General features: G+C 43.4%; 1 protein-coding gene and 1 long non-coding RNA gene across 7 annotated transcripts in view; one reads left to right on the top strand and one right to left on the bottom strand.

The window, feature by feature from the left end:
- Positions 1-1,296: 1,296 nt before the first annotated feature.
- LOC122543058 (pituitary homeobox 3-like) lies at positions 1,297-24,405 on the bottom strand. 5 transcript variants are annotated; one of them, XM_043681267.2, is made up of 4 exons: positions 24,281-24,405; positions 21,177-21,315; positions 13,155-13,363; positions 1,297-12,111 (listed from the first exon to the last, which is right to left on the bottom strand). In XM_043681267.2, exons 2-4 carry the CDS (start codon positions 21,298-21,300, stop codon positions 11,575-11,577), a joined length of 870 nt encoding a protein of 289 aa, XP_043537202.1. In that variant the 5' UTR covers positions 21,301-21,315; positions 24,281-24,405; the 3' UTR covers positions 1,297-11,574. The 5 variants fall into 5 exon arrangements, with proteins under 5 accessions (XP_043537202.1, XP_087840588.1, XP_043537201.1 ...); XM_087984462.1 differs by lacking the exon at positions 24,281-24,405 and adding an exon at positions 22,830-22,850; XM_043681266.2 differs by lacking the exon at positions 24,281-24,405 and adding an exon at positions 21,724-21,830.
- The window catches only part of LOC122543062 (uncharacterized), a 392,191-nt gene continuing 385,863 nt past the window's right edge, over positions 18,721-25,048 (top strand). For both annotated transcript variants that reach the window (XR_015754927.1, XR_015754928.1), the window contains exons 1-3: positions 18,721-19,111; positions 19,778-21,268; positions 23,915-23,989. This is a non-coding gene — a long non-coding RNA (uncharacterized LOC122543062). The remainder of the gene's footprint in view (positions 19,112-19,777; positions 21,269-23,914; positions 23,990-25,048) is intronic.

The following is a 25,048-nucleotide window of genomic DNA, read 5'->3' on the forward strand; positions in this document are numbered from 1 at the left end:
TAATCAGCACCTTCACCATACTTGACCTGAAACAAGAAATTTCTTGGGATTTCAAATTAATGTTCAGGATTTCTAAAGCCACTATTAATCAACTGAATGTGCCACCCATTCTTTGTGGCCCAGTCCTGCCTGTGTAACAGAACACATATTCAAGGGAATATGATGGAGTTGTCGAGAATATGAGTTCATAGATGTGATTCTTTCAGTTCAATTTTGTCTGGCTTTGTTTGACTTATCTTTTGGAAAACATCCCCAACTAGAATGGTTTATTGCACCTGGCAGTAATCTTACATGAAAATTGTACTAACAGCATAGTAGAATTTTGTGACAAGGAAATATTTTGGCTGACAGTACTATAGGGTATTACAGGAGAAAGTGAGGTCTGCAGATGCTGGAGATCAGAGCTGAAAATGTGTTGCTGGAAAAGCGCAGCAGGTCAGGCAGCATCCAGGGAACAGGAGAATCAGCGTTTCGGGCATAAGCCCTTCCTGAAGAAGGGCTTATGCCCAAAACGTCGATTCTCCTGTTTCCTGGATGCTGCCTGACCTGCTGCCCTTTTCCAGCAAAACATTTTCAGCTCAGTACAGGGTATTACATACCTATCCATACAGTTTGTGATCTGCTTGAGTTCTCTGAATCTTTCAGTGGTGTTCCCATTTCCAAAATATTTCCTTAAGAAGTTCAGTTGGGAAATTAGCTTCACCATCTTTGAATTAAATTGCATGGAAGGAAACTATTTGATCCATCATTCCTGTGATGGCTGTTTGACAGAGATTTCCTTTGTCTTCTCTGTTTTTTCCATTCCCTAACTTTGTATTTAAGGATATAGGCAAGTGTGTTTTCATAGTTGCTGATGCTTCCACATTCTCTGGGCAGTTCATTCCAGATCATTACTCACCATGTAACAAATCTTATCCTTTCACCTCTCGTTCTTTTGCCAATCATCTTGATTCTATGTCCTCTGGGTTTCAATCATCCTGCATGAGAAAGGACTTCCTCTCAGTCTAGCTATCAACTCATAAATCTACTAATGGAATTTAAATGTCCCAATCATATTCTCTGCTCAAAGGAAAATGATCCCCATTCTTTAATCTCTCTTCACAGCTCCAGTGACTGACTTATCCATGTTTCCAAACTGTTTTGTGCAAGGAACCACAGTAACCAATGACACATTGTTGAAAAATCTCTTCAAATGCTCACCAGGGTTTGGAGATCTGCTGTGACACACATTTGAAGGCATTTTCCAAACTTCTGATAAGTATGTAAGCTGTAAAAAAGGAGACAGTGCGATTATTTGTGGATCATCATTTTTATTAATGTGAATAGGAACAAAAATACAATATTAATAGGTTTAAACATATGGTAAAATATAAAATTGGGTAACTCTTGAGACCCACCTCAAGACCTCACTTTGAAAACCAGAAACTGAATGTGTAAATCAACATTTGGAAAACCATAGAAAGTTGCAAGGTGTCATGTTTGATGTTCAGGAGCTTAGGATGTGTTTGTATGTGCAAAATCGCCATTATAAATAGTGGTAAGTTTCTGATCTTGTCATATCATTTAATATGATCAGTCACTTCTTTAATTGTGCATCAAATGAGTTTTTCAGAAGCAGTCATGTCATCAGAATTGAGGATTTTTACTTGCCTGGACAACATTCAGTACCATTTGCAACTCCTCAGATCATAAAGCAGACGATATTCACATTCAGCAAGACTTGGAAATTTCCTGCTTGATTGATATGTGGCAGGCAGCGTTCACACTACATATGTATCAGGAAATGACCATCTACAACAAAAGAGAATCTAATCTTCCCTGATATAAAAATGATGTGGAGGTGCTGGTGTTGGACTGGATGGACAAAGTTAAAAATCACACAACAGGTTGTAGTCCAATAGGTTTATTTGGAAGTGCTAGCTTTCAGAGTGCTGCTCCTTCATCTAGTTACCTGATGAAGGAGCAGCGTTCTGAAAGCTCGTACTTCCAAGTAAACCAGTTGGAGTATAACTTGGGTATTGTGTGTTTTTTTTAAACTGATACAAAAAGGCATCATCATCATTGATAGCCCCATGATCTGAAACTGATTGTTTTTATGAGGCTTGTCCAATGATGACAAAAGAATGTCAAAAGCTGAGGGTTCTGCAGAAAGTAACTCATCTCCTCACTTCCCAAAACCTGTCCACCATCTTCAACGGACAAGTGTGATGGAGTACTTCTCAGTTGCCGAGATGAGCGTGCCCAACATGATTGAATAAGGTTCAACACCATCCAGGACAAAGCAACCCAATTGATCAGCTGTCCATCCACCATCAGAAATACCTTCTCATTACCAATGATGAGTAATGGCAACTGCTATTAAGAATTAACTCACCCAGGTCCTATGACTGCAGCTGTCAACCTGCAATCTCTAATGGGGTGGAAATAGCAGGTGGATGGGAGTAATTGCAACTTCCCCTCTAAATCACACACCATCCTTACTTGGAACGATATTGCCAGTTCCTTCACTTGCTGGTGAAAATCCTGACAGCATTGTGGGCGTACTGACACCACACGGACTGTAGCACCATAAACTTTTGAATGACCGTTAGGGATGTAAAACAAATGGTGAACTAATGAAAAGCACATTTCTTTCATCAAGTTTTCTTTTCAATAGAACCATGGGACTGAACTGTGAAACTTCACAATGTTTTAAAAGAATTGCTGAGTAAAAAAATACATTTTGTGAAAGCCTTTCATTTTTCAGTCATAGAATAATTTGCAAGAAATATGAAAATAAAGGAAAAACATAATTTATAATGGTTGAGAGGACAATTTTGATTGGTTGGCAGAATGCGCCAGTTAATGATGTTAAAAATTACACAACACCAAGTTATAATCCAACAGGTTTATTTGGAAGTACTAGCTTTCGGAGTGCTGCTCCTTCATTGGGTAGTTAATTATGACTGACAAGTTACTGTGAAGCTACATTTAAATTTTAAACAAAGCAGATTGACTTTGATTAGTAACACCAAATAATGTCCTGTGAAATGAACCAGAGAATGGTTGTCACCTGCTGTCTTCCATTGAAACAAATGCAATGTGCACATGTTCTTTCTGTCTCCAAAGAACAGGGCCCAGTGTATTAATAATACATCTGGCTTCCAGTGTGGACAAATGCACCACAATGTGAGACTGGCTGATAATCCCAAATTGGCTGTCAGCATTATTCTTTGCATGGATACAATTCTGTCACAAATATTGTCAAAACTGCTGAATCACATTTTATCTTGAACACTTGGGAGGACAGCACCCTATTTGACAAAATGTATTTTTTTTTATCAGAGATACTCAAGTTTTAAACTAAAACTAGAACAAATTATGTTCTGATCAGTCTGCACACAACCAATGCCAGTTTATGTTGTAAATGGAAGCAAAAGATACTCCAGTTTGTTGTGACTTGCACATGAAAAATAGTTTGCATGAAGTCTTATAGAAAATCCAGATTTGTCAGTGGTAATTGTGGAATGCATTTATTCTTGAAAATACTTTTGTGTTTTCTATTGAAAACACGTTGTTTTTTCAGTGAAACCAAAATTTTCTTTCTGTGTCGATAGTAAGTCATTGTGTGACAGGCTTGGAGATATTAAACCTGACGAGTTAAACCATTATAATTATGTATGTCAGACCCTGCAGCATACAACATAAATCAACTTTAAAAGACACAAAATACAACCATGCATCTGCTTTTATTTGCCCTTTTTGCTTCAACTCAATATATATTATGAATAGGTTCCAATTACTGCTGTCTACCAATCTTGGGAAAAAGATGGATTTGCTCATGGTTCAGAAGTGATCTTGACAAGTACTTGCAAGAATGCATGGAAAAGGACCAGTTGATCCTGAGCACTATTTAAAGTGAAACTGTGAACATAAGACAGTAGAATGTTAGAAAGCTTTTCTTCATACGAAGTGACTCATCAAGAATTTTTTTTTGTTAAGGATAATTAAGACTAAAAACCTGAATTTAATCAAGAAACAGTTTTGTAAAGTGATAAGTGGCTTGTGGATCTCCCTCATGGAAATAAGGAAAATAGGAATAGGAGTACGTTACTCAGCCCTTTGAACCTGTCTGCCTTTCAATTTGATCTTGGCTAATCATTTGATTCAGTATGCAGATTTTGCTTTCATCCCATTGCCTTTGATTCCTTTAATCGAAAGAATTATTCTTGCTCCTTCTTGAAAGTAGTATTCCGTATTTTGGCATCAACCACTTTCTGTGATTGAGAATTCCATAGGCTCACTGTTTTCAGGATGAAGGCATTTCTCCTCATATCACCTCATCCTGGTCTGAAATGGCCTCTGCTAGGTCCTTTGACTGTGGCCCCTGGTTCTTGTGTGTTCATCCTATTTTTGTCTGTTTCTTCTTCCCTCCCCTTTGCATTATTTTTTCCACAGGGTATTTTATGCATTGCATTTCTATGACTATGGCTTCCTTGATCAACAGCAACCTACAGAGACCCCGAAACACGAATTATATTGCATGGTTATAAATTACACTCAGGGAATCCAGTTTGCTTCTGCTTCTGAAAGACTGTCCTTATGCTCACTTCTGATATTTCCTTCAGTTCAATATATAGCAAGAATTTTTTTAAGGTTTCATTGATACTTTTTTGGGATTATAATCTGTGAAATGAAGCCCTGTTACCAGATTTGCAATATCATGCTTATGATTTGTCTTCATTGGTCAGAACATTGAGTATAAAATGTGAGACCTTATGTTGGGGCTGTACAGGACATTGGTGAGGCCACTTTTAGAATACAGCTTATAATTCTGATCGCCCTTCAAAAGGAAGGACATTGTTAAATTTGAGAGTGTGCAGAAAAGATTGACAAGGATGTTGCCAGATCCGAAGGATTTGCTATTTTTTTTTCACTGGAGTGTCAGAGGTTGAGGGGTGACCTTACAGAAGTTGATAACATCATGTGGCGTGGATCGGGTGAATAGCCGTGGTATTTTTCCTCGGGTTGGGGAGTCCAAAACTCGAGGGCATAGTTTTAAGCTGAGCACGAAGATTTCAAAAGGATCTGAGCAGTACCTATTTCATGCAAAGGGTGGTGTATGTTTGGAACTAGTTGCCAGAAAAAGGGGTGGAGGTGTGTATAACTACAACATTTGAAAGGCAACTGGATGAGTACGTAAATAGGAAAGTTTTGGAGGAGTATAAGCCAAATACTGGCAAATAGGGCTTGATTGGATTGGGATTTCTGATCTGCACAGATGAATTGGACCAAAGGGTATGATTCCATGCTGTATGACTGTATGCCTCAATGACTGAACTCTGAAGTATCTTTGTGGCATGGAAATGGCTACACAGCAGTCGGTCGGATCGCAAAAGTGATAATTGATTCACATTGTCAAATATATATCTCTTCAAAATCCTGTGCAGTCTGGTGAAGAACTAACTCTGCCAGTCAACAACAGCTTGCATTCTCCTACAAAAGCAAAAGACCATCTGAGGTGTTTCACCAAAGAAGAAGATAACAATGGTAAACAATCATGGTAAGCTATGGGAGACGACTGAATGAATTGTGAAAAAGGAAAGTTATTAAGATTCACATAAATGTTGGGAGAAGATAGAGACAGAGGCACCTCACAAGAGAGGACAGGGGATTATGTAGATCTTTACTGCATGGAAATTAACCCCAGCCTTGTGTCTGTGGTGTAAAGAAATGGCCACTCCTGGTGTCAATCTTTCAGCTCTGATATCGAAGCCTTTACTAGTGTAAGGACTTATTAAGGATTTAGACATAATTAATTCGAATTTAACTTCTAATTTATTCAATGTTTAAAGAACCGTCTTCACTTATGTTTTGCAGGCAAGATTGTATGACAGATCAGCATAGAGACTTGAAGAGGCCTGACACAATAATACAGGTGAGTGTTTGATTAACTGAGAGGAAGATCAACAAATCCCTTGTGTGTCTGTTTGGAATGAGCTGTCAGAGGGAGTGGTGGAGGCTGGTACAATGACAACATTTAAAAGGCATCTGGATGGGTCATAGAATCCCTACAGTGTGGGAACAGGTCCTTCAGCCCAACAAGGGGTGGCACAGTGGCTCAGTGGTTAGCACTTCTGCCTCACAGCGCCAGCGATCTGGGTTTGATTCCTGGGTGACCTGAATTCTTGGGTGACTGTCTTTGTGGAGTTTGCACATTGTCCCTGTGTCTGTATGGGTTTACTCCCATCATCCAATGATGTACAGGTTAGGTGAATTGGCCATGCTAAATTGCCCACAGTGTTCAGGAATACATAGGTTAGGTACATTAGTTAGGGGAATGGGTCTGGGTGGGTTATTGTTGAGGGGGTCAGTGTGGACTTGTTGGGCCAAAAGCCTGTTTCCACACTGGAGGGATTCTATGACATTAAGATATCTAAGTCTACACCGAACCTCCAAAGGGTAACCCACCTAGACCCATTTACCCTTGACTAATGCACCTAACCTACATTTAGCTAACCTAAATTTATCACAGCCAATTCACCTAACCTGCACATCTGTGGACTGTGGGAGGAAACCCACCAGACACTGGGAGAATTTGCAAACTCCACACAGACGGTCGCCCAATCGATTGGAATCGAACTGGGGTCCCTGGTGCTGTGAGACAGCAATGCTAACTGCTGCGCCACCGTACCGCCCCTGTATATGAACAGGAAGGGTTCAGAGGAGTATGGGCCAAGTGCTGGCAAATTGGACTCGATTAGGTTAGGATATCTGGTTGGCATGGACAAATTAGACCGAATGGTCTGTTTCAGTGCTGTACATCTTTACGACTCTAAATCTCCAAACTTGACCGCACAATGCTTGTGTCCCAAAGTGGATGGATGAACTGGTCAGTTTCTGAGTGGATCTGAGCAGTAATCCCTCGTTTTTTTTCATTCATGAATGATGTACCTGGATCCGCTCACTTGCCCTCGAACTGGCTCCATCAAATGAATTACAGGCACCTGCAAAGGGACGGTTCTTTTAAGTTCCTGGTCTCAACGACCTTGAGTTGACTAGATTTGTTGAGATCAGGGAAGCTGTGTTTCTTTTTGCATGCATTTTCCGTCCAGCACCGGACAAGAATGGAAAGATTCTCCAGGAACTGATAATCAATCATACAAAGCAGTGAGCATTCACTTTTTCCAACTCGTTAAGGTTGCCGTTGACACTGTCTTCATTTCCTGTTAATTGTCCAATACTGTGTTGTTGGTTACTTCCAGTTGCCCGCTCCCTGAAACATAGAACCAGTGTGGACTCTGAATTCCACACCACCACGCACACCTTTGAACAATTCACCCCCGTCCTGTGAAACAGGATGCAATGTGTTGATGGCTTCAGAATGCAAGGTGTTCCGTCTCCTTCAACCGACCGTTCATCCAAACCCATGACACCTCGCAGTGAATGTAGCCAAACCCATCCAGTTTTCAGATTCCGTCGGTCTCCGGAGAAGCAGAGCAGGTTCGTTTTTTTAAAAAAAATACACTGTCCAGGAGAGTGAACCACAGCAATCACAGAACATCGACTTGAACTCAGGTTTGAAAGGTAATCCGAACTCAGTCGGAACTGTTTTGTCATGCAAATTGAAAGACGTAAATTTGTGCAGGAATATATGCGCCGGGAAGTTTTTTTTATTTGCAGTGTAGCGGTGTAACTTTATTTACGTCCCGCGTTGCTGCGGATTTGCCTGCGCTGGGAAAGTCAGGAAGGGGATGACTTGAGCCAGAGTTGGACCGAGGCTTCAGGCTCGTCCCGTTCACAATGACAAACGGCTAGCTCGGTGACTGCAGTCACAATGGAGTTGGCAGTAGGGAATTCACGCGTCGTTCCCTTATTTAATCTCTGTTAAATTGCATGTGAACAACTAAGAAGCTCGAGAGATCCATTATATTTCTGTTTCTCCAATTCTCAATCCTTGCCTTTTTAGAAATACTGACGTGGCGAGGAGCCATCTGCGTACATCTGACATTTGTAACCGGGAATAAAGTAGGCAACGGGAGGAAAATGTGCTGGAAATTTGATTTTTAACAAGCTGCAAAACTCTCAGTATCTGCGCTGAAAAGGAGAATTGACTCTGAAATTCTGCTCTTACAACACCAGTCGCTTATTGCAGTATGCGACCCTTCGTTTTCTCTGGGTGCATTTCTCTCGAATGAAAGTTGGGGACGGGGTGGGGGAGGGGACATAATGCCCACACTGTGATTTTTGACAGTCAGGTGGGATGAAGCAGCTGCAACTCAAAGTAGCATGCTTGTTTGATTCCCCCCCCCCGCCCCCCTTTCATTCATGTTTGTCCGGTTGTTTTGAGTTCGCAGCCTCACACCATGATGGGACTCCTGTTCCCCTCTGGAAAAGGTGCGCTGCGAACTTTGTACCGCCAGGGTGTCCCGAGTGCGGTCAATCTGGAAATGATGATGCTGTCACGGTTTGTTATTAGCGGCGCTGGGGCAACGTTGCCTGTCCTTTCTGTCATTGAGCCACCCGTCAGCGCGTGGAAACCTGACCGGCGTTGTTCAGTATTCGTCCGAAAATTGAGTTTCCCCTTTACTGTCCCTCCCTCGTTTGATATTTACCGGTAAATTCAACTAGCCTGTTGGTTCATGGTTTTGGGAGGGGGACGAGGGGTGTTGGAAGCAGGCCAACTCTAAATAAATATTCATCGGCAAATTATCGGACTTCGTGTTGAATTAGGGTAACAAGAACTTGCTTTTCAGTAGTAAAAAGTACGAAGGCGGTTTATATAAAAAAAACTTGGCAGCAAGATAAAGGAATTAACCGACAGGGCACCGTCATACACATGTGGAACCGTGACGAGGCGCTTCCATACGTTTGTAAAATGTACGGTGCTCGCTGTTTTTGGAAAAGATGTCCAGGAGAGAGAGTGCAGATTTGATCAAAACAGACCGGTGTAATCCTATGCCCCCACTTGTCCTAAGAGATTGAGGGAATTGACTGTCGCGGTCACTCGGTACCGGCGAATTTTCCAGCTACACACTCAACTTGAACTTGGCGCACACAAACACTGCGACTTGGCTCAAACTGCTTGCGCGTCCCGTTACCCTTCCGATGTACATCGCCAGAATAGGTACGCCTGCCTTCATTCCAATCGGGCTTGGTACAACCATTCTGGAGCTGACGTTTTGGAGCATGCCATGTATCCGGTTCAATATTTGAGTGCAGTTCTCCATGCAAACAAAAAATAAACTGTGTCTGAATTTCAAACGAAATGATTCTCTCTTTAAAATATATTTAAACATCTCGTCTCTCATATGTTACTGGGGACTCCGACAATTGAATATCAAACTCTCCATTCCTGCTGTCTTTCTCGGACCATAGTTTGGAAGGAATTGTTACCTCTCTGCTTCTTCGCAGACGTTAAGCGATTTCAATAATTCAAGCGAACTAATAATTTCAGACAGAGGATTTATGTTGGTGTTGGTCGTGGGGTGTGAGAAACGGGAGAGGGAGAGGTTGATTTGAGCAGAATACGTATTTATTACAGTTCATTTGTTGAATAATCCTACTATGCCTTTTTGTGGTGTATTCACAGATTTTTTCTTAAATTAAAAGTCTAAGCTCTAAATGGAAACAATTTCGAGCAGTAAATCTCTCAGAACCGTGATGTACTTATCAATCAGTCAGCGGAAATCTCATAAAGTGATCCCACCGTAAAGTGGACCTGCCATCCATTTATTTTAGCGTTTGAAAAAGAGTTAAAAATACACGGCAGCAAAAAAAGTTAGTGTTGGCGTCTTCTGACACGATATGGGTGCAGCCGAAATTGTCGTTTTAACTTAAAAAGTGTTTCTCAATACTTGATTTATTTTAGCCTCAAATCAGATTGAGGTGGTTATCCACCAGCCCGAAGGAAATTTGAACTTGTCTCCCGTTTCCTCCTTTTGAGAGGAGTCCTGCCAGCCCAGGGAAGATACACATGCCCCTCTTTGATTCAGACCTGTCCTCACAGAGCTCCCTGCATCATTCCACTGTCTCGCCCTCCCTATCTGCAGACGCGGCAAGAACAAGCAAACCAGCGACCTTCAAACAAAACTGGCCCGATTTGACCATCCCAAAACCTTCTTTGAAAAAAATTCATGGAGGTGGCGGTGCCGGGGCGAGCGGGGAGATGCTGGAATGCAGCGACGACACTCTTGACTGATCTCGAAGCCCAACACTTTCAATTAATATTTACATGGACACCAATCTCTCTGCCAGTTCGTTTTCCATTGGGCACAAGTCATAGAAACAAATCTTAATTTGGTACTGCCTGTTCAATATCAACAAACCGAAAACCACTCGAACCTTGGCGCAAATCCTTCCGTTACTGATCAGTTGTGCATTGACCCATGAACCGCCCAATCTCATGGGGCGAGGAAACGGCATTTGCTGCTCTTCCGCGTCTCTCTTGGTTTAATAAAAGGGGAATCCTTTCATCAACAGGCATACTCGTGATATAGAGCTCAGGTAAACTCGTATAAACAGCACAACCAAAGTGTAAACTTTCCAAAAGCAAGACGATCCCGATTAAAGGAAAGTGTACAAACGTAACTTAAGGAAAGTTAAAAAATTTTAACTTAGTACACCCCAGTCCAACACCGGCATCTCCAAATCGTAACTTAAAGAAAAGACTCCGTTTCATTTTCGTACTGTCCTATTTATAGGGAAACAATCGAACACTACAAGATTATTCATATTTTAAAATATATTCCAAACTATCAATACTGAAAGAACCCCCCCCCCCAAAAAAAAGATCATTTCCACTGACGCTTTCTCAAGGCAAAAAAATACATTTTGGTTGATGGCCTGGACCAAAGGCGCCAACCACCTAAGAGTGATATACTTGTGGCTGTTGTGGTTATGCGGAGGGACATGAACTGAAACCGGCAAGTTGGCCATTTCCTAAATGATCATTTCAGAATCTGCCCTCCCAGATGGAAAACCTGATCAGGGTGGGAGAGGAGGTGGCGGGCATAGATGGTGGGTGGGAGAAGAGAGTGGGAACTGTCCTCGCCTTTGCGAGAATTTGTGAAGGATTTCTCGCAGGCAAATATGCCACCCAGCAAGAAACAGCCCCCTCCACTCACCCTCAGTCTGCTTTAACTCATTAACGCTTATATCGAGTTCTATTTGCCAAATTCGAAAAGAAGCTACGTAAAAATATATTTTGAACGTTCTGTTTGAAGCATCTGCGAATTTAAAAGTTGTGCAGAATTTATATTTCTGGGGAAAAAAGAGATTTTTAACCACTCATTCTCATTTCCTCACCATATTTGGGTAATTCAAAGATTACTTCTGCACGAGCCGGAGTGCACACGGATTGATTGTAAATAACCTTGTTCAGTGGTATATGTCGAGAAGTGCTAAGCGTGCTTTCGCTCTAGAGATAAATTTTGCAGCGAGCCGCTGAAACTTTTGGTCGAAATAAACTGAAGGGGAGACAGCGACTATCATAACTTTTGTGTGTTGGAGTCGGCATTCCCCCTCCACCGCCCGCCCCACACTCCTTCCCAAATTGTTCGCCTTCAAGCGACGGTGTACAATATCAAGTCCATTTTATACCGGCCGATCCACCGCATATTGACAGGGACTGAGATTGGAAGCTGGATTCTGCATGGGCCCGTAGCTGAAGGTAGAAGAGTGATGCTTGGCTCTAAGTCTGAGGCTGGCCAAGCTGGTGTTGCAGTTATCCCGGTACACGTACGGGCTGGAGCTAGACCCGTAAGGGCAGGGAGTGGCAGATACCGCCGAATTCAGCGAAGGGCTGCCCAGGCTGTTCAAATTATTCAAGCTTGAGCCCGGTAAAGCGGAAGGGACCATAGTCATTGAAGGCAGTGAGCTGGGCGTGGAGAACATGCTTTGCGACGATAGAGAGTTGACGTTCATGGAGTTGAAGAAAGAGAAGCTCTTGGCCGAAATCGGGGTGGTGGCGAGTCCTTTGGTGGCCCAGTTATTGTACGAATAGCCGGAGTACACGTCCTCATAGGGCTGCACAAGCCCATTGAAGGGCGCTCCAAAACCTCCCTTGCAGAGTTCTGCTTGCTGGTGGCGTTCCCGTTTCCTCCATTTCGCCCTGCGATTTTTGAACCACACCTAACCAAACCGAAAAGTATAACAGTTTAATTGTTAGCTGGCAAGTATTGGATGACGAGAAGATGGAATGCAAGTTTGCGGTTCTTTTTACATATTATATATATATAAAACAAACTGGTAGCATCAAATAGGGTCCATCTGAGAAACCAAACTTGTTTTTTCTCTATAATGTAGGCAGCGGGATTCCGATTGACGGTTTGCTGCCGAGTATATTTATAGTCTAACTTGTGACACAAGAACTCAAAACACACTCTATAAAAACGAGTGAGTGTTCCAACACAAACACAAGCAATAACATTTAATAAAGCCTGGAGGATCCCATATGTCTCGTTAACCCTTTTCCTCGACCTTCAATAATTTGTGCACATACTCGCTCAGATTTCTCTCGTCCTGCAAACTCTGTGGGTGAATGTGCAATAGTACTTGTGTATGCGCCCAAAGATACATGCAAGCCCGCATATTCAGCATGTCCTGAATATACCCCGGGCTGATTGTGCCCGAGCAGTTCCATCTTTCCGATTTTCGGAACCATTTTATGTCCTTTCGCCGACTGAACGGGTTTGTTCAACTAGTGGAAGAAAACTAGAGGTGAACCTGATATCGGGTTCGATACAAATCTGCAATTCAAGGCGTCCAGACATTCCCACCCCTGAATGCCTCTGAGTGAGATAAATACACACTTCGCGGGAATGAGATCTGAGTACTAGAGTCCGAGCTACCCTGAACTATCCTGTCTTAACTGACTGTATTTTACAACACTGGTCCCTGAAATGGTAGTTGCCGTTACTACCTGGCTGCTCACTTGTGTTGGAAATTCCTGCCAAAACTTTTATTCGAGTAAAGTTTCCTTGTTTTGAAAACAATTTTATCCATTCAAGATACGAAGCTTAAAAAAAGCATCTCGCTGTTAAGTAAGGAGATTTAAAATCTTAAATTCGAATCAGCTTCGCATTTGCGCCGGTACTTTTCATTTGGGGGTCGAAAAATTAATGCGCAGTTAACATTGGAACGTTTTCTTTTTCTCGCCGACCTGCAATATTTACCCTGATCCTGGCCTCGGTGAGGTTTGTCCACACTGCTATTTCTTCCCGGGTGGACATGTCTGGGTAGCGGTTCCTCTGGAAAGTCGCCTCCAGTTCCTGCAGCTGTTGGCTGGTAAAGTGAGTCCTCTGCCTCCGCTGTTTCTTTTTAGCCGAACTGTCTTCGGAACCCGAGTCGTCGGACTTACATCGCCGAAGCTGCTCGCTCTCTCCTGCCGGGGTGGGGTAAGCAACACAACAGACGGAATGAAAAATTACTGTCCCTTTCTCACTGCGCCGCGACACAAACTTCCTCAGGCCAGAACAAGGGCGAAATTATCACTGACTGGGACATATCTTTCACATTCTTCCAACCTCTTCAAGGCCTACAATTTTACCTCGTCACTGATATTTGACTTTTTGGAAAAAATATCATTGTCTACAAGGTTGGAAACTCGCTTCTATATTTTTTTCCCTCGATATTTGCAGACAGCTCGTTTATTAAGTATTAAACACTGTATAAGACGTGCAATTTATGACTCAGATTACAACCTTCGTTTCGACAAATACATTTAAAGGACGTCGCCATTGCTGCACAGATTTTCGATATTGGCACCAATGATTTGCTCACCTTTGGTGGCAAACGGTAACATGGATCAGCACACAAAAGAAATAAATGTTTAATAAACTTCGGCCGGTCTTCTGGCGTATATTTTCTTAAAAGGTTAAAAACAACACAGAAACACTTTTTTTGTTGATAATCACAGAATAATCGGCACTGGTGGCGTTTCCGAGGCCGCTTCCCGAGAATATTTCGATTTGGAAAACGTGTAAAGTTTTACATTTCCCCTCTCTCTTTTATTTATATTTGCAAATCTTGCAATGAACCCAGAGTATGGTCTGCTCGGTTTCTGAAAAATAACCCCCGTACCTTCTCAACATCGAGTAATCCATAGCAAGGGACACTGAGTAAAACCAAGAGTAAAATATTGCTTTTTTAAACGCGTGGTTTTTCAAAAGTGGTATCTTGTTGATGAAAGCCGTTTCATGTTTGGTAATTTGGAAGGGGTAATTTGACATGATCAGTCTAACTTATTAATTCAAATATTTATATTTATGTTAAGACTGCTGCAATGTATAAACTCCGGTCCGTCTTTTCAAATTACCTGAATATGAGAAGTGTTACTGTTCACAGACGGGCTACTGCGTCTAATAGTGTCTGCCTTCGCTTCTTGCACACTGAAAATTCTCCCTGATTTTGTCACCTGGACGCTTTGGAAGGGCGAGCACGAGTGTGTGTTACTTTAACTCGAAAGTTATTGAGGTTAATCATTGTATCGGAAGTATTGCAACGTTCGCGTGGCGGCATTGTCAGGTTGTATCGCCATGAGTGTCGGGAGTTGACATGATCAGATCTGTGAGGAGCCCGTACCGAAATGACATTGTTGGCAATTTCTCTCATCTACACGCCGGCGCCAGTTTGAAAAAAATACTGTTCGTGTGCCTTGTAAAATGTTATTTTGTCACTCTAGCACTTCCCATAATTTTCGAATGTGTTTCGACTGTGTTTTTAAACAACGTACAGCTAGGGTTAGTATATTCTAACTGGAGCCAGAACTTGTGCCAAAGGTTACCGTTAATGTGGCCGCAGCTTTTAATTATCTCGAGACTTGAATTCATATCTTTAAACTAAGATTATGGTTGTATCTTGTGACTCGGGCTTAATTCATTCTCACAAGACGTAGCGCATTGAAATCACAGCAAGTTATTGATAGACAGGGTTACCCTGATTGTGACCAGGGTGTGTTTCTGATGTGTTTGTTGTGAAAATCATTCAAATTAATTGCAAAATAATCGAGGAACTGCCCCGGAGTGCAGTCAAACCGTTGTTTAAATGGCTATTTCGTGGATGTGCCAACTTTATGTTTCTGGTGAATGAACAGAGTTTACGACTTGGGATTTAAATGTGCAGTACTTCCCGTGGGTGTAAATATTGTTGGCTCCCAAACCAAAAGGAATTAACTCCAAACAGCAACCCCGTCGTCCCCGCTTCCGCCCCAACCACCACCCCCTCCCGTCCAACCACACAATTAATTTCACGACTCAGGTTAATTTAGAATATATATTTTCCAAATCAATCCGTTCGTTCAAGTTCGGAGAAGCTGCAGAATGGGAGCAGCCGAGTCAATGGATTCCGAAGCACTGTGTCAACAGTTTCTAATGGCGTCGGTATCCTTGCGAAATTTCAAACAAGGAATTCAGCTTTTAAAATTCGGCAATTTGGCAAAAGGACAGTTGAAACTTGGGCACTTGTTAGGTCTCTCCCCAATCTTACCTCCACTCTCACTGTTCGGCGTCCCGGCTAAATGCCTGATCCCGAAAGTACTATGATTTCCAGATGATGAGTTTTGCAAAGACTTCAGAGATGTCGCTGCCATTGCTGTCCCCGCACCAGTTTCAATCAGGGGCAAAGATTCCGATCAAAAAGCAGGCTTCAAATGGTCCATGCAGATTTCTTTTTGAACAGACAATATTTTTCTTTTCTTGACTCCAACTTCTTATTCTGCCTGAAACGACTTGCACCTCAGGTCCTCTTACTCCCAGTTGCTAATTCCAAAGACTAGACTTTTTCCTGGCCGGTTCGATGGGACGTCTGTTTCTTTTTGCTGTCCATTTAGACAGACAGTAGTGGGGTCCAGAATAAAGCGAGCTGGATAAGTGGGGGTTGGAGGTGTAGAGGAGGTAGAAGCCAGGGAAGTAAGCAGAGGAAATCCCGCCTATGTATCCCAACCAGCGTGTCGATTGGTGATTTCAGGCAGTTGGCCACCGAGCTGCCGGGCAGCGAAATCGTCGATTGGCTCCATAATCTGCCAGAAATGATTGATGGGTGACGCTTTGTAGCCAAGCGGGTAAGCAGCTGTCGGAGCGGCTCTCGGAAGCTAAATGTCCCAATAGCCACAACAGTAGCTCTCTCCCACACAAATACCTGAATGCTTCTCCAGACAACTATTTGAGTTTAGTTGCAACTTGCAATTTATTCCTGTTCCACAATTTTTGTCAACGTTGAATCTAAAACAGATTAGGACTGTGTACAGGCGGCAAAAGTGGTGGTGGGGGGAGGGGAATATCCTTTTTTTAAAAGAAGAGATATCTGCGGAGCATTTCAAGGCTGCGTTTTGTTTAGCGTATATGTCGGAGACCTTGCCCCGGTTGAAACTGGTGTAAGAATAACTGCGCCCCAGACAACTAAACTACAAATGTAGCGCCAGGGCAGAAGAGCACTGGTTTGCAGCGTGGGTCTTGCCACTGATAATCTAATCACATTTTGTGGTTGATTTGTGTACACAAAGTGACGCCAGTGCTGCCATAAACTTTGTGTACAACCTCATTAATCCAATCGATTTTGCTTAAACGGGACAAAGTTCAACTAATGTCACTTGGAATGAAAAGTTTGGTGTGACTTTATACTCTGGGCCAAACCACCATGATATTGCAGCTCGTTTCGTTTATTATACGCTCGTTGTAAACATACAACTGGAGCCTCGGATGTGGAAAGATAAGCTCTCCTCACCAGGCTGATGTGCAGATGTCAACAATGTACAGCTGCTGTAAGGTTTATTCTCGGAGGCGGAGAATTGCTGGGAATAGTTTCGCCTTCAAAACGGTGATGTCATGCTCCTGAACCTTTGGAATGATTGAAGAATACAATCTGTTCATTTGGGTTTCTCAATTTAACCGGACAATTGTGGGAAGGAATGCCTTGTTAATGTTGTCAGGCCGTCAAGTCAGTTCTCCAAAGTACAGAAGCCCTCTCCAGTTCGGCTGATACAGCCTGGTTGCTGAGAGAGGGGAAAGGTGTCAAAACAGGTGAGGAAGTTCACGAGGGCTCGCTTCCCGCCATTCAGGCGCCAGAGTCTTTCTTTCAGGAGGGAAATTGATAGGGAGCACCAGAAGTGCTGTTCACGAGGGAGGCCATTCCTGAATGGTGGCCACCTCGCGCTCGTTATACTCTTCGCAATGCTCTGAAGCAAAAAATGTACCAAAACTCAAGCGTGGGTCAGAAACCAGCCGCTCAGGAGGGGATGAGCAAACAGTGGCTGACCGTCGCGGCAGAAAACCGGCTTGCTCCTCGCTCCATGGCGGCCAATGCCGGCGGGCTTTGAGTTATTCTGAGCGTCAACGTGTCACATTTTATCGTGTCCAGCAAGTATCAAGAACATGTTCGTTCGTTTCAAGGAATCAAGCGAATCCTTCTGCTTCCAAACGTCCTGCGGACATGATCGTCCTGCTCTAAAACTTAAAGGCTTTTCGAGTTTGGACAAGTGATGAAGTGCTGCATCATGGTAGAATCATATAGAGCATAGCCGCGGGCCAATCGGACACATTTTACCATCTTTGGTAAAATAGTTGACTTAGTCCCACTCCCTTCAGCTCTGCGAACATTTAGGCCTTACAGGTCTACATTGCCTTTCTTTGTAGAAAACTATTTTGACTCTGCTTCCACTAGCCTTTCAGGCTGTGCAGTCCAAATGGAAATAACGCGGAGTTCAAAAAAAACTTCTCGTCTTCTCTCCTTCGATTATTCGTTGATATTTGAGTTCTTGCGGTAGAAATTCTGCTGAATCTCATCAATTCCCCTTTCTTTGGACCTATACGTATAAAAGCAGGGTTTTTTTTTACATAAATGTTTGCTTTTTCACACCGCGTTTGGATGGTCCTCTGATTTCCAGCTCTGTTACTCGTTTCACCGCCGTTCAAGAAAGTACTCCAAGGGCAAGGTAGAATCGGTTCTTTCACAGCAGTGTTCTCAGCCCTCCGACCTGAGCCAAGGCCATCTTCCTCAGCAATCTTTTACCCCCAAAGTCTGACGATGTTGCAGTGCTGACTATGCTATGATTTAAACGATGCGAGGCAGAGAGCTGCGATTGTGCACGGAGGAAACGTGGGTATCTTCAAGGAGTGAATCGAAGGATGCATTTAATTATGGGGCGCATTGGGGTGAATTTTGCCCAAAAAAAGGGCGAAGGGACACCCACTTATTCGGCCTTGTAGTATTTAGAAATATTATTTGGCTTGGCAGTGAGCGGCCTAGGCCCATATGATGCTGAAAACCAGTGCCCACATATAACTGTTTTCCCACTCTAAATGGGATTGATTTAAATATCGAAATGCAGCCACGTAATCAAAGAGTCGGTAAAAACACCGAACGAAATCGATGCAGTATATTTCCATATCTGAGCACCGTGATACCTCTTGCCTCTCCGATTTGGGTCGGAGTATCAGTGCAGAGCTCTCGCTTCCCATCAGAACAGATTGATAACTGCACCGAATTCCTTCTCCGTCTTCCAGCCCGCAATTCAACGACAGAGTCTGACGTGTCCTATTCGGGCTTTGTATTTTTAGAACCATTTTGTCGGAGCGTCCGTTGCCATTGAGAGCAATTCAAGTCATTCGTCTTCCCTGCCACACACATACATACACATACACACATAGACAAATCCCCTCAGTTCTCGGAGTAGGCTTTCAAAACAGATGAGAGAAACGATTCGTTTATCTGCCCCCCCCCCCCCCCCGCATGGATTCTCAACGCCTGATTTCACATGGGTACACTTTGTATCCGTTCTGCCGCCGATCGGGAAGCCGCCTTGCCCCGTGCCCCGCACGGTTTGTCGAATTGATGGATGAACTTTTCGACCAGGTACTCCCACTCATCCGGCATTGTTCCGTTCAAAAGCTAAGCCTGCATCTGCGGCAACAGTTTCTTGCCGGCGGCTCAGCCCGCAACCCAACCAGTTAGTTAGTGTGTTGCTCACAAACTTGCAGATGCTGTTTGCCTTTTTGCCTCCTCGGGAGTTCACCAAGTTGTGCAGACGCAGTCAGCAGAAGCCCCCCGACATCAGAGTGTACGGGCGAAGCGATATCGGGAACAACGAAAACCGGACTGATAGTGTTACATGACCGGCCTCTTCCTCTGTCTGGGGGTAAAACGCTGCGCATCCTGACCGCGGTCTTTGCCCCTTTTGAATGTGAAATATATTTCAGAAAAATGTCCGCTGCCAGCGGGCTTTTCAGCCTCAAGGCCTTGCAATATTCGCCTCACCGCTTTTTATTTTGAGACGCTATGGCAGTCATTTTTTTCGAAACTAAAACCCCTCCGAGGTTCACGCGCCCTGGCTCCTGTTTGCCATCAGACCCAGGACCGTGTCTAACCCCCACCCTCCCCCGCGCCCCTGCAGCAGCACATGTTTTCTGCCTTAAAATTCTCATTTGGATCAAACCCACTGATGGATTGGTGCGGTGCGTGAAGTCAAGAACGGTGAGAGTCAATGACTTGCTGCCAAAGGGAAACAGTGTCGTGAAAATGCATCATTTCATGATCCGATCTGGGATTTTACTCTGCTATGTATTTAAAAAAAACTGCCTTGAGAAATCATAAACCTCCACTGAGGCGGATTTCTCTCCATTATTCCTGAACTCAGGTGACCGTGGAAATTAGCAATTACTGTAACCTAAAGGGAGACACTTACCGAGCGCACTCAGAATTTAGTACGCAAAATTCACTATTTCAAATAAAACACTATTACATTACCAAGTGTCTGGCGCTTGCTTGTTCTATTTAATTAATAATCAAGTCCTTTATTTTACAGAACACCTCGAAGTAAAGATACTCCCTTGCTTCGCGACAACAGGAGAAATTGCATCGGGTCTTTTTTATTCCTGATGAAGGGCTTTTGCCCGAGACGTCGATTTTACTGCTCCTCAGATGCTGCCTGAACTGCTGTGCTCTTCCAGCACCACTAATCCAGAATCTGGTTTCCAGAATCTGCAGTCATTGTTTTTACATAGTTTATACCGGTCAACACAGGGTGCATTAAACTCTTAGGAATGGAGCCCCGAACCTTTTTGCATTCACTGTTACGCGAACCGTATAACAAAAATTCTGACATGGTAATCATCGCATTTAATTGTCGGATGTACCGGCAGATTTTCTTGTTGGTGCAACATATTATATTACATCTGGGCGCCGTGCAGTCTTTGCCAGGTCTATCAACTGACACCAGTTCAACGAGTGGTGTTTTACTGGACTGCAAGCGACCAGGACTCACATCTGTCCGTTTAATTTATTACAAGCTTGCGGGGGAAAAAATCAGCAGCCAGTAAATCCAGTCACATTAGTAATCCAACCCTGCCCTGATGATAATTGCGACAGGACAGCTCGGTGTCTACTCAAAATAAAGACCCTTAATATTTATGAGGAGCCTTGCTAAAATAAAGTGTCCGTCCCCGCTTATGTCCATTCCCCGTTCTGAAAAGATTTATAGCACAAAGCATGTGCAGTGCATTTTTGACACGACACGCTGTTGGATGGGAAACGGTTAATGCATTTTTGAGAATAATGTACATCGTTTCTTCTCGTTTCGTCTCTACTTTGGTCCTACAATTCTACAATCCTGTGTAATTTTGTCTAGACGTCCCTTATTTCCATGGCCAGGCGCTTGTTTATGGACTGGCCTGTTATAGCTACGAGTGCAGTTTCTGATTCCGCTTTATCCTAGTGGTCAGCCTGCTCGGGAATATTTAAGGTTCAGTTGCACAGAGACGCGTAAGAGCAACATTTCAGTCTGAATCTTAACAGAATCATACCTTTCGAACCAGTGTTACATTAGCCGATCAAAATAGGGGATAACGCTTTTCTTTGTGATTTTCAAACATTTCTGAGCTGAAACAGGCCAGAATGCCAACCCGGTCGACAAGCCGGATGCAACTCAATGTAGATAATGTACATTCAGCAGTTGACTGATCTCGTAGATGTTAAATGCACAAAACCCCGACAACTTAAACCCGTCGCATTTCGTTTGTTCATGTCAAAAGCAACACAGCAAAAAGTCGAATTAATGTGCAGTAAGGAATCTGCCGTGTATTGGGATTTAACAAGATTCCTTTTGTTGGTGGGAGGGTTGACTTGCCATCGACTTTGGGACAGGATGTGTGAATGACCCTTTTCCTGCGTTTCCGCGAGTTTCTTCATCACCGCTATTTCCTTACCGCACTTTTCCTGATGGCTGGAACAGTTGACCGTCCTCGAACCCGTCGCTCCTCCTGAACTGCTCAGCTTCTGCGTTGGACATCCTGAGTCGGTAAGTTCAACTGTGCCAAATGCAAATTCCATTCGAAGAAGTTGATCCTGCAAACAGTACAGAGCAGTGTTAAAAGTGGCGAGAACATAAGCAGCTGGTGTGACACAGCTCACGGTGACACGAATAATTTCTCTGGACAAATTATAGATAATATGTCATTATTTATATTGTTTTCATTCTATTTGTATTATGCATATATAAATATTAGCACAAATAATATACGCATAAAATATGTTGACTGTTCTGTCACCAATACCAGTTAAATGTCTCGAAATATTCACACGCGTCCATATCTTGTTCTGGTGTGAACTGGTGCGATCGTAATAAACGACACTTGCACGATGCTCCATATCGAAGAAATTCGATTGTTTGCAAGTGTGTACCGGCTCCGAAAATATCTGCTCTAATTCGCAGCCCTGCTCAAAGACATAACCTCAGACTTGAGAACAACTCACACATCATCAGGATACTGTCAGAATGTGACCTCACTGCTGCACGCTGTGGGATTTGCCTGGCTGATAGTTTATGTTTTCGGATTGGTAATATTTTAACTGAGAAGGTCGGCAACCACAACTGCGCACACAAGGCAAGGTCTCTCTCGTTCCTGCGTTGTAAATCTTCTTTATTGGAATGACTACAGCAACAAATCAGCGTCACATTTCCTGCAAGACCAGTAGCTACCTGCCAGTTAATGTCAGTCAGAGAACAGCTATTCCGCCTTTGCTGTTATGTATACATCGAAGGCGAACGCATGTCTACAATTTTGCAGAAAGCCACGGTCCAGCTAAGTTTTTGACTGAGCCATGAGCACCAATGCTGGCACCTGTCTGTTTGTCGGCTTCCCAATTCAATGTGTATTTTACACAATCCTGCTAAATGGTAACATTCCACGCTGCTTATTGACCGATTGGCATCGCTTAACAGTTTCCTTATCTAAACTCGAAAGAGGGAGTCTTGTCAAATAAGAGTTACCAGGAGGAAGTTTCGGACAACTTTTGAAACCGTGTTCTTTTTGCAAGATGTGAGCACCGCCGGCACCGTGGAAGGGGTCATTGTCAACATAGATGTCCTCCAACTCCCCCCACCACCCCCAACCCACCCCCACGACTCGCACCCCGTCGAGTTTAACAACATTGAATCGGCGGGACATGAAGTGTTAACTAAATCGAGGACCCAAGTGGTTCAGCGAAATTACCAAGTACAGTACAATAGGGGGAATAAGTCAGGCCAGCAGTTTCTGTTTCATTTCCCTCGGAATGCCTGTCCAGCCAGTCGCCCGATTGTAGACTTTCAATGTGGGGGCCCACGTTAAGGGCCAGAGAAACAGGAGTCCCTCTACACTTGCACGCAGGTCAGCACTTTCGCCTCGTGCTCAATTCAGTCAGAGATTGTCTTGGAGACCCCATTCTCAGCAAGGAATCACCACATTCCGCAGAGAAGGAGGACAGCAAATTTGAACATGCACAATTGTTTTGAAAAAGTATTTTGTTGTTCAAACACCCCCGTTCAAGCTTTTCGGTTTCGCGCTGCAATAAATACCAAGAGAGAGAATGTAATTTACCTGTATCAACCCGACCCCACAACTGAATCAGTAGAACTGTATAATCTGAACCTTTTGTTTTAACATGCAAAGACTTGCAACGTTATAATGTAATTTCAAAGAAAAATGCCTTTTAAAGGCGTGTATCAATTATTAAAGTCACATTTGCTGTCGGGATGACTTCTGACGCAGGTTGGGTTTCTACAATATAAGACCCTGTATATTTACCAGATGATTGGACTAGTTAGCAAACAGAAAAGGTGGAGACCTGAATGGGGAGGGGACTGAAAGACACATTTGCATCGCGCATCAGAATTAATTTTGAGGATTTGACTTGATTAAGATGTCTGTCAGTTCGCAATTCAGAAAACTCATTATGGGACTTGGAGCCAAGAGGCTATTGCTAGGCCAGATGGAATTACTGTTCAATGTTTGCAGATGATAATTTGTGCTTTCAGCCCCGGATTTGCATATATGGCATCTGTCAAGTGCCTTTCTCCCTCATTTAAAAATAACTTTGAACTGCCACCGTGTTTCCTAATAAGGGGGTCGAGGATATATTACCAGCTTCCTTTCATTTTCAAGTCACATTGGTTGCATAGAGCAGCATGAATATTAATGAAGCTGATGAAGTCGTCCCATGTCAATACTTCTGAATTCGTGTCGAACAACTACCGTAACCTTTTTGTTTTGCGACGGTGCCCCACACACTAATGGGACGGTTGTCGAAAAAACTGTTCTTTCTCCTCAGAAGGAGCAATGAGGGACCCAGGCTTTATCTCATCCAGAATGCACAGGTCTTTGGCAGGGGCTGGGTTTGGTGATGATGACTTGCAGAGGTCATTGAAAATATGATGAATCTATTTGTTTTCAGCTGTGTATATCTGCACCATCCGCCTTCACACTTATGTAAAGTGAGCAACGGTGAATTCGATTGAAATAGTACCATTTGGGAAAATACAGGGAAAAAAACACTTGGAAATATCCCATCCAAATTCGTGTTACCCAGCGATGAAAATTTCTTACGAAAGAAATGAAAGGGATTTTCGATCACCGAAATGTAAATATTAATTACAGAATTTTTGTTTTGTTCTTCTTCGCTGCAGACGAACGTCTCCCCAACTGAGAAAGAATCTGAGAGTTCATGTGAAATTCCTGGTGGCAGACTCTGCTCCCTCTCTGTGAGTTCACAATGAGAATCCACAAGCCCGGACCAATCAAAACCTTAATCCAAAGGGTGCCTGCGACCAAGGCTTTTTCCATTGGGGGCGCCCTCTGCTCCAACTTGCAGGCGGGGAGCTGATCTCACCTCGGGGAATCTCAATTCTGTCCCAACTGAGAGAAACCGAATTCTCCAGGCGAACGAACCGGATCTGAGCTCATATAAATACTGAGCCAATGGGGCTGTTGTTTGGGACACCTGTCCTGATAATATACAGTACTGTGATAAATGTTACTGACCATTTCCTTACCTTTCGCGACAATCCATGACGGGGCAACCCGAACGCAGTTGTATATGGGAGGGTCAGGACAGCGAAGATGCAGGAGGTGTGTGTTTCTGAGAGATGTTGAGAAAATATCAACTGCAATTGTCACAGGAGTATAGCTCACTCCTTCTATCTGTGAGTGCTCAGGCAGGACAAGGTTTAAATAGTCCTGAAACATCTGACGTCTGAACGAAAATGAAACAAGAAACTGAGGATGCTGGAAATATGAGTCAAAATATTGGAGACACTCAGCCAGTTTGGCAGCTTCGAAAGAGAGAGAAACGGAGCTAATGTCATGAGACTTGTGGCTCCAGTGCTGACGAAGACCAGACTCGAAATGTTAAAATCTGTTTCTCTCTCCCCAGAACCTGCCAGACTTAGTAAGTTTCTTTCTCCAGCACTTGCTGTTTTTCTTACATTTGGACAAAGGACAAAGTTCAGTCGCCGGTCTATTATATCACACAGAAACAAACTGGAAAGCAAAAACCAGTTCCCAATCAGATGGACTGAGGGAAAACGACGGGGGCTAAGTCCTCGTGACGCTCAGTGGCCAAGCGCCGAGCTCTTCCATACTTGAAGAATTGCGTACGTTCTCTTCCCGGTCGAATCGTGCTTGGACTCAAAGCGGCTGGAGTAATGATCTCCATCCAAGACTTCACTCCACTCCACGACCAGTGCCATAATACAATAAACTTGGTTTAAAAAGTAATAAGCCTAACATCACGGGGAAGCCCAGTTGGGAAATACAATTGT

This window comes from Chiloscyllium plagiosum, unplaced genomic scaffold, assembly GCF_037043375.1.
Source record: "Chiloscyllium plagiosum isolate Xiang-an unplaced genomic scaffold, Cpla_swu_hap1 HiC_scaffold_48, whole genome shotgun sequence".
Taxonomy (NCBI): domain Eukaryota; kingdom Metazoa; phylum Chordata; class Chondrichthyes; order Orectolobiformes; family Hemiscylliidae; genus Chiloscyllium; species Chiloscyllium plagiosum.

Bases quoted from the DNA above. Each gene is read 5' to 3' on its own strand.
- LOC122543058 (XM_043681267.2), bottom strand. From the start codon at position 21,300: ATGGAATTTGCATTTGGCACAGTTGAACTTACCGACTCAGGATGTCCA. The intron at 13,364-21,176 runs GTAAGGAAATAG...CCACCCCGGCAG, and splicing joins CAGCCATCAGGAAAAGTGCG to GAGAGAGCGAGCAGCTTCGG. The intron at 12,112-13,154 runs GTAAATATTGCA...CGGTTTGGTTAG, and splicing joins TCACCGAGGCCAGGATCAGG to GTGTGGTTCAAAAATCGCAG.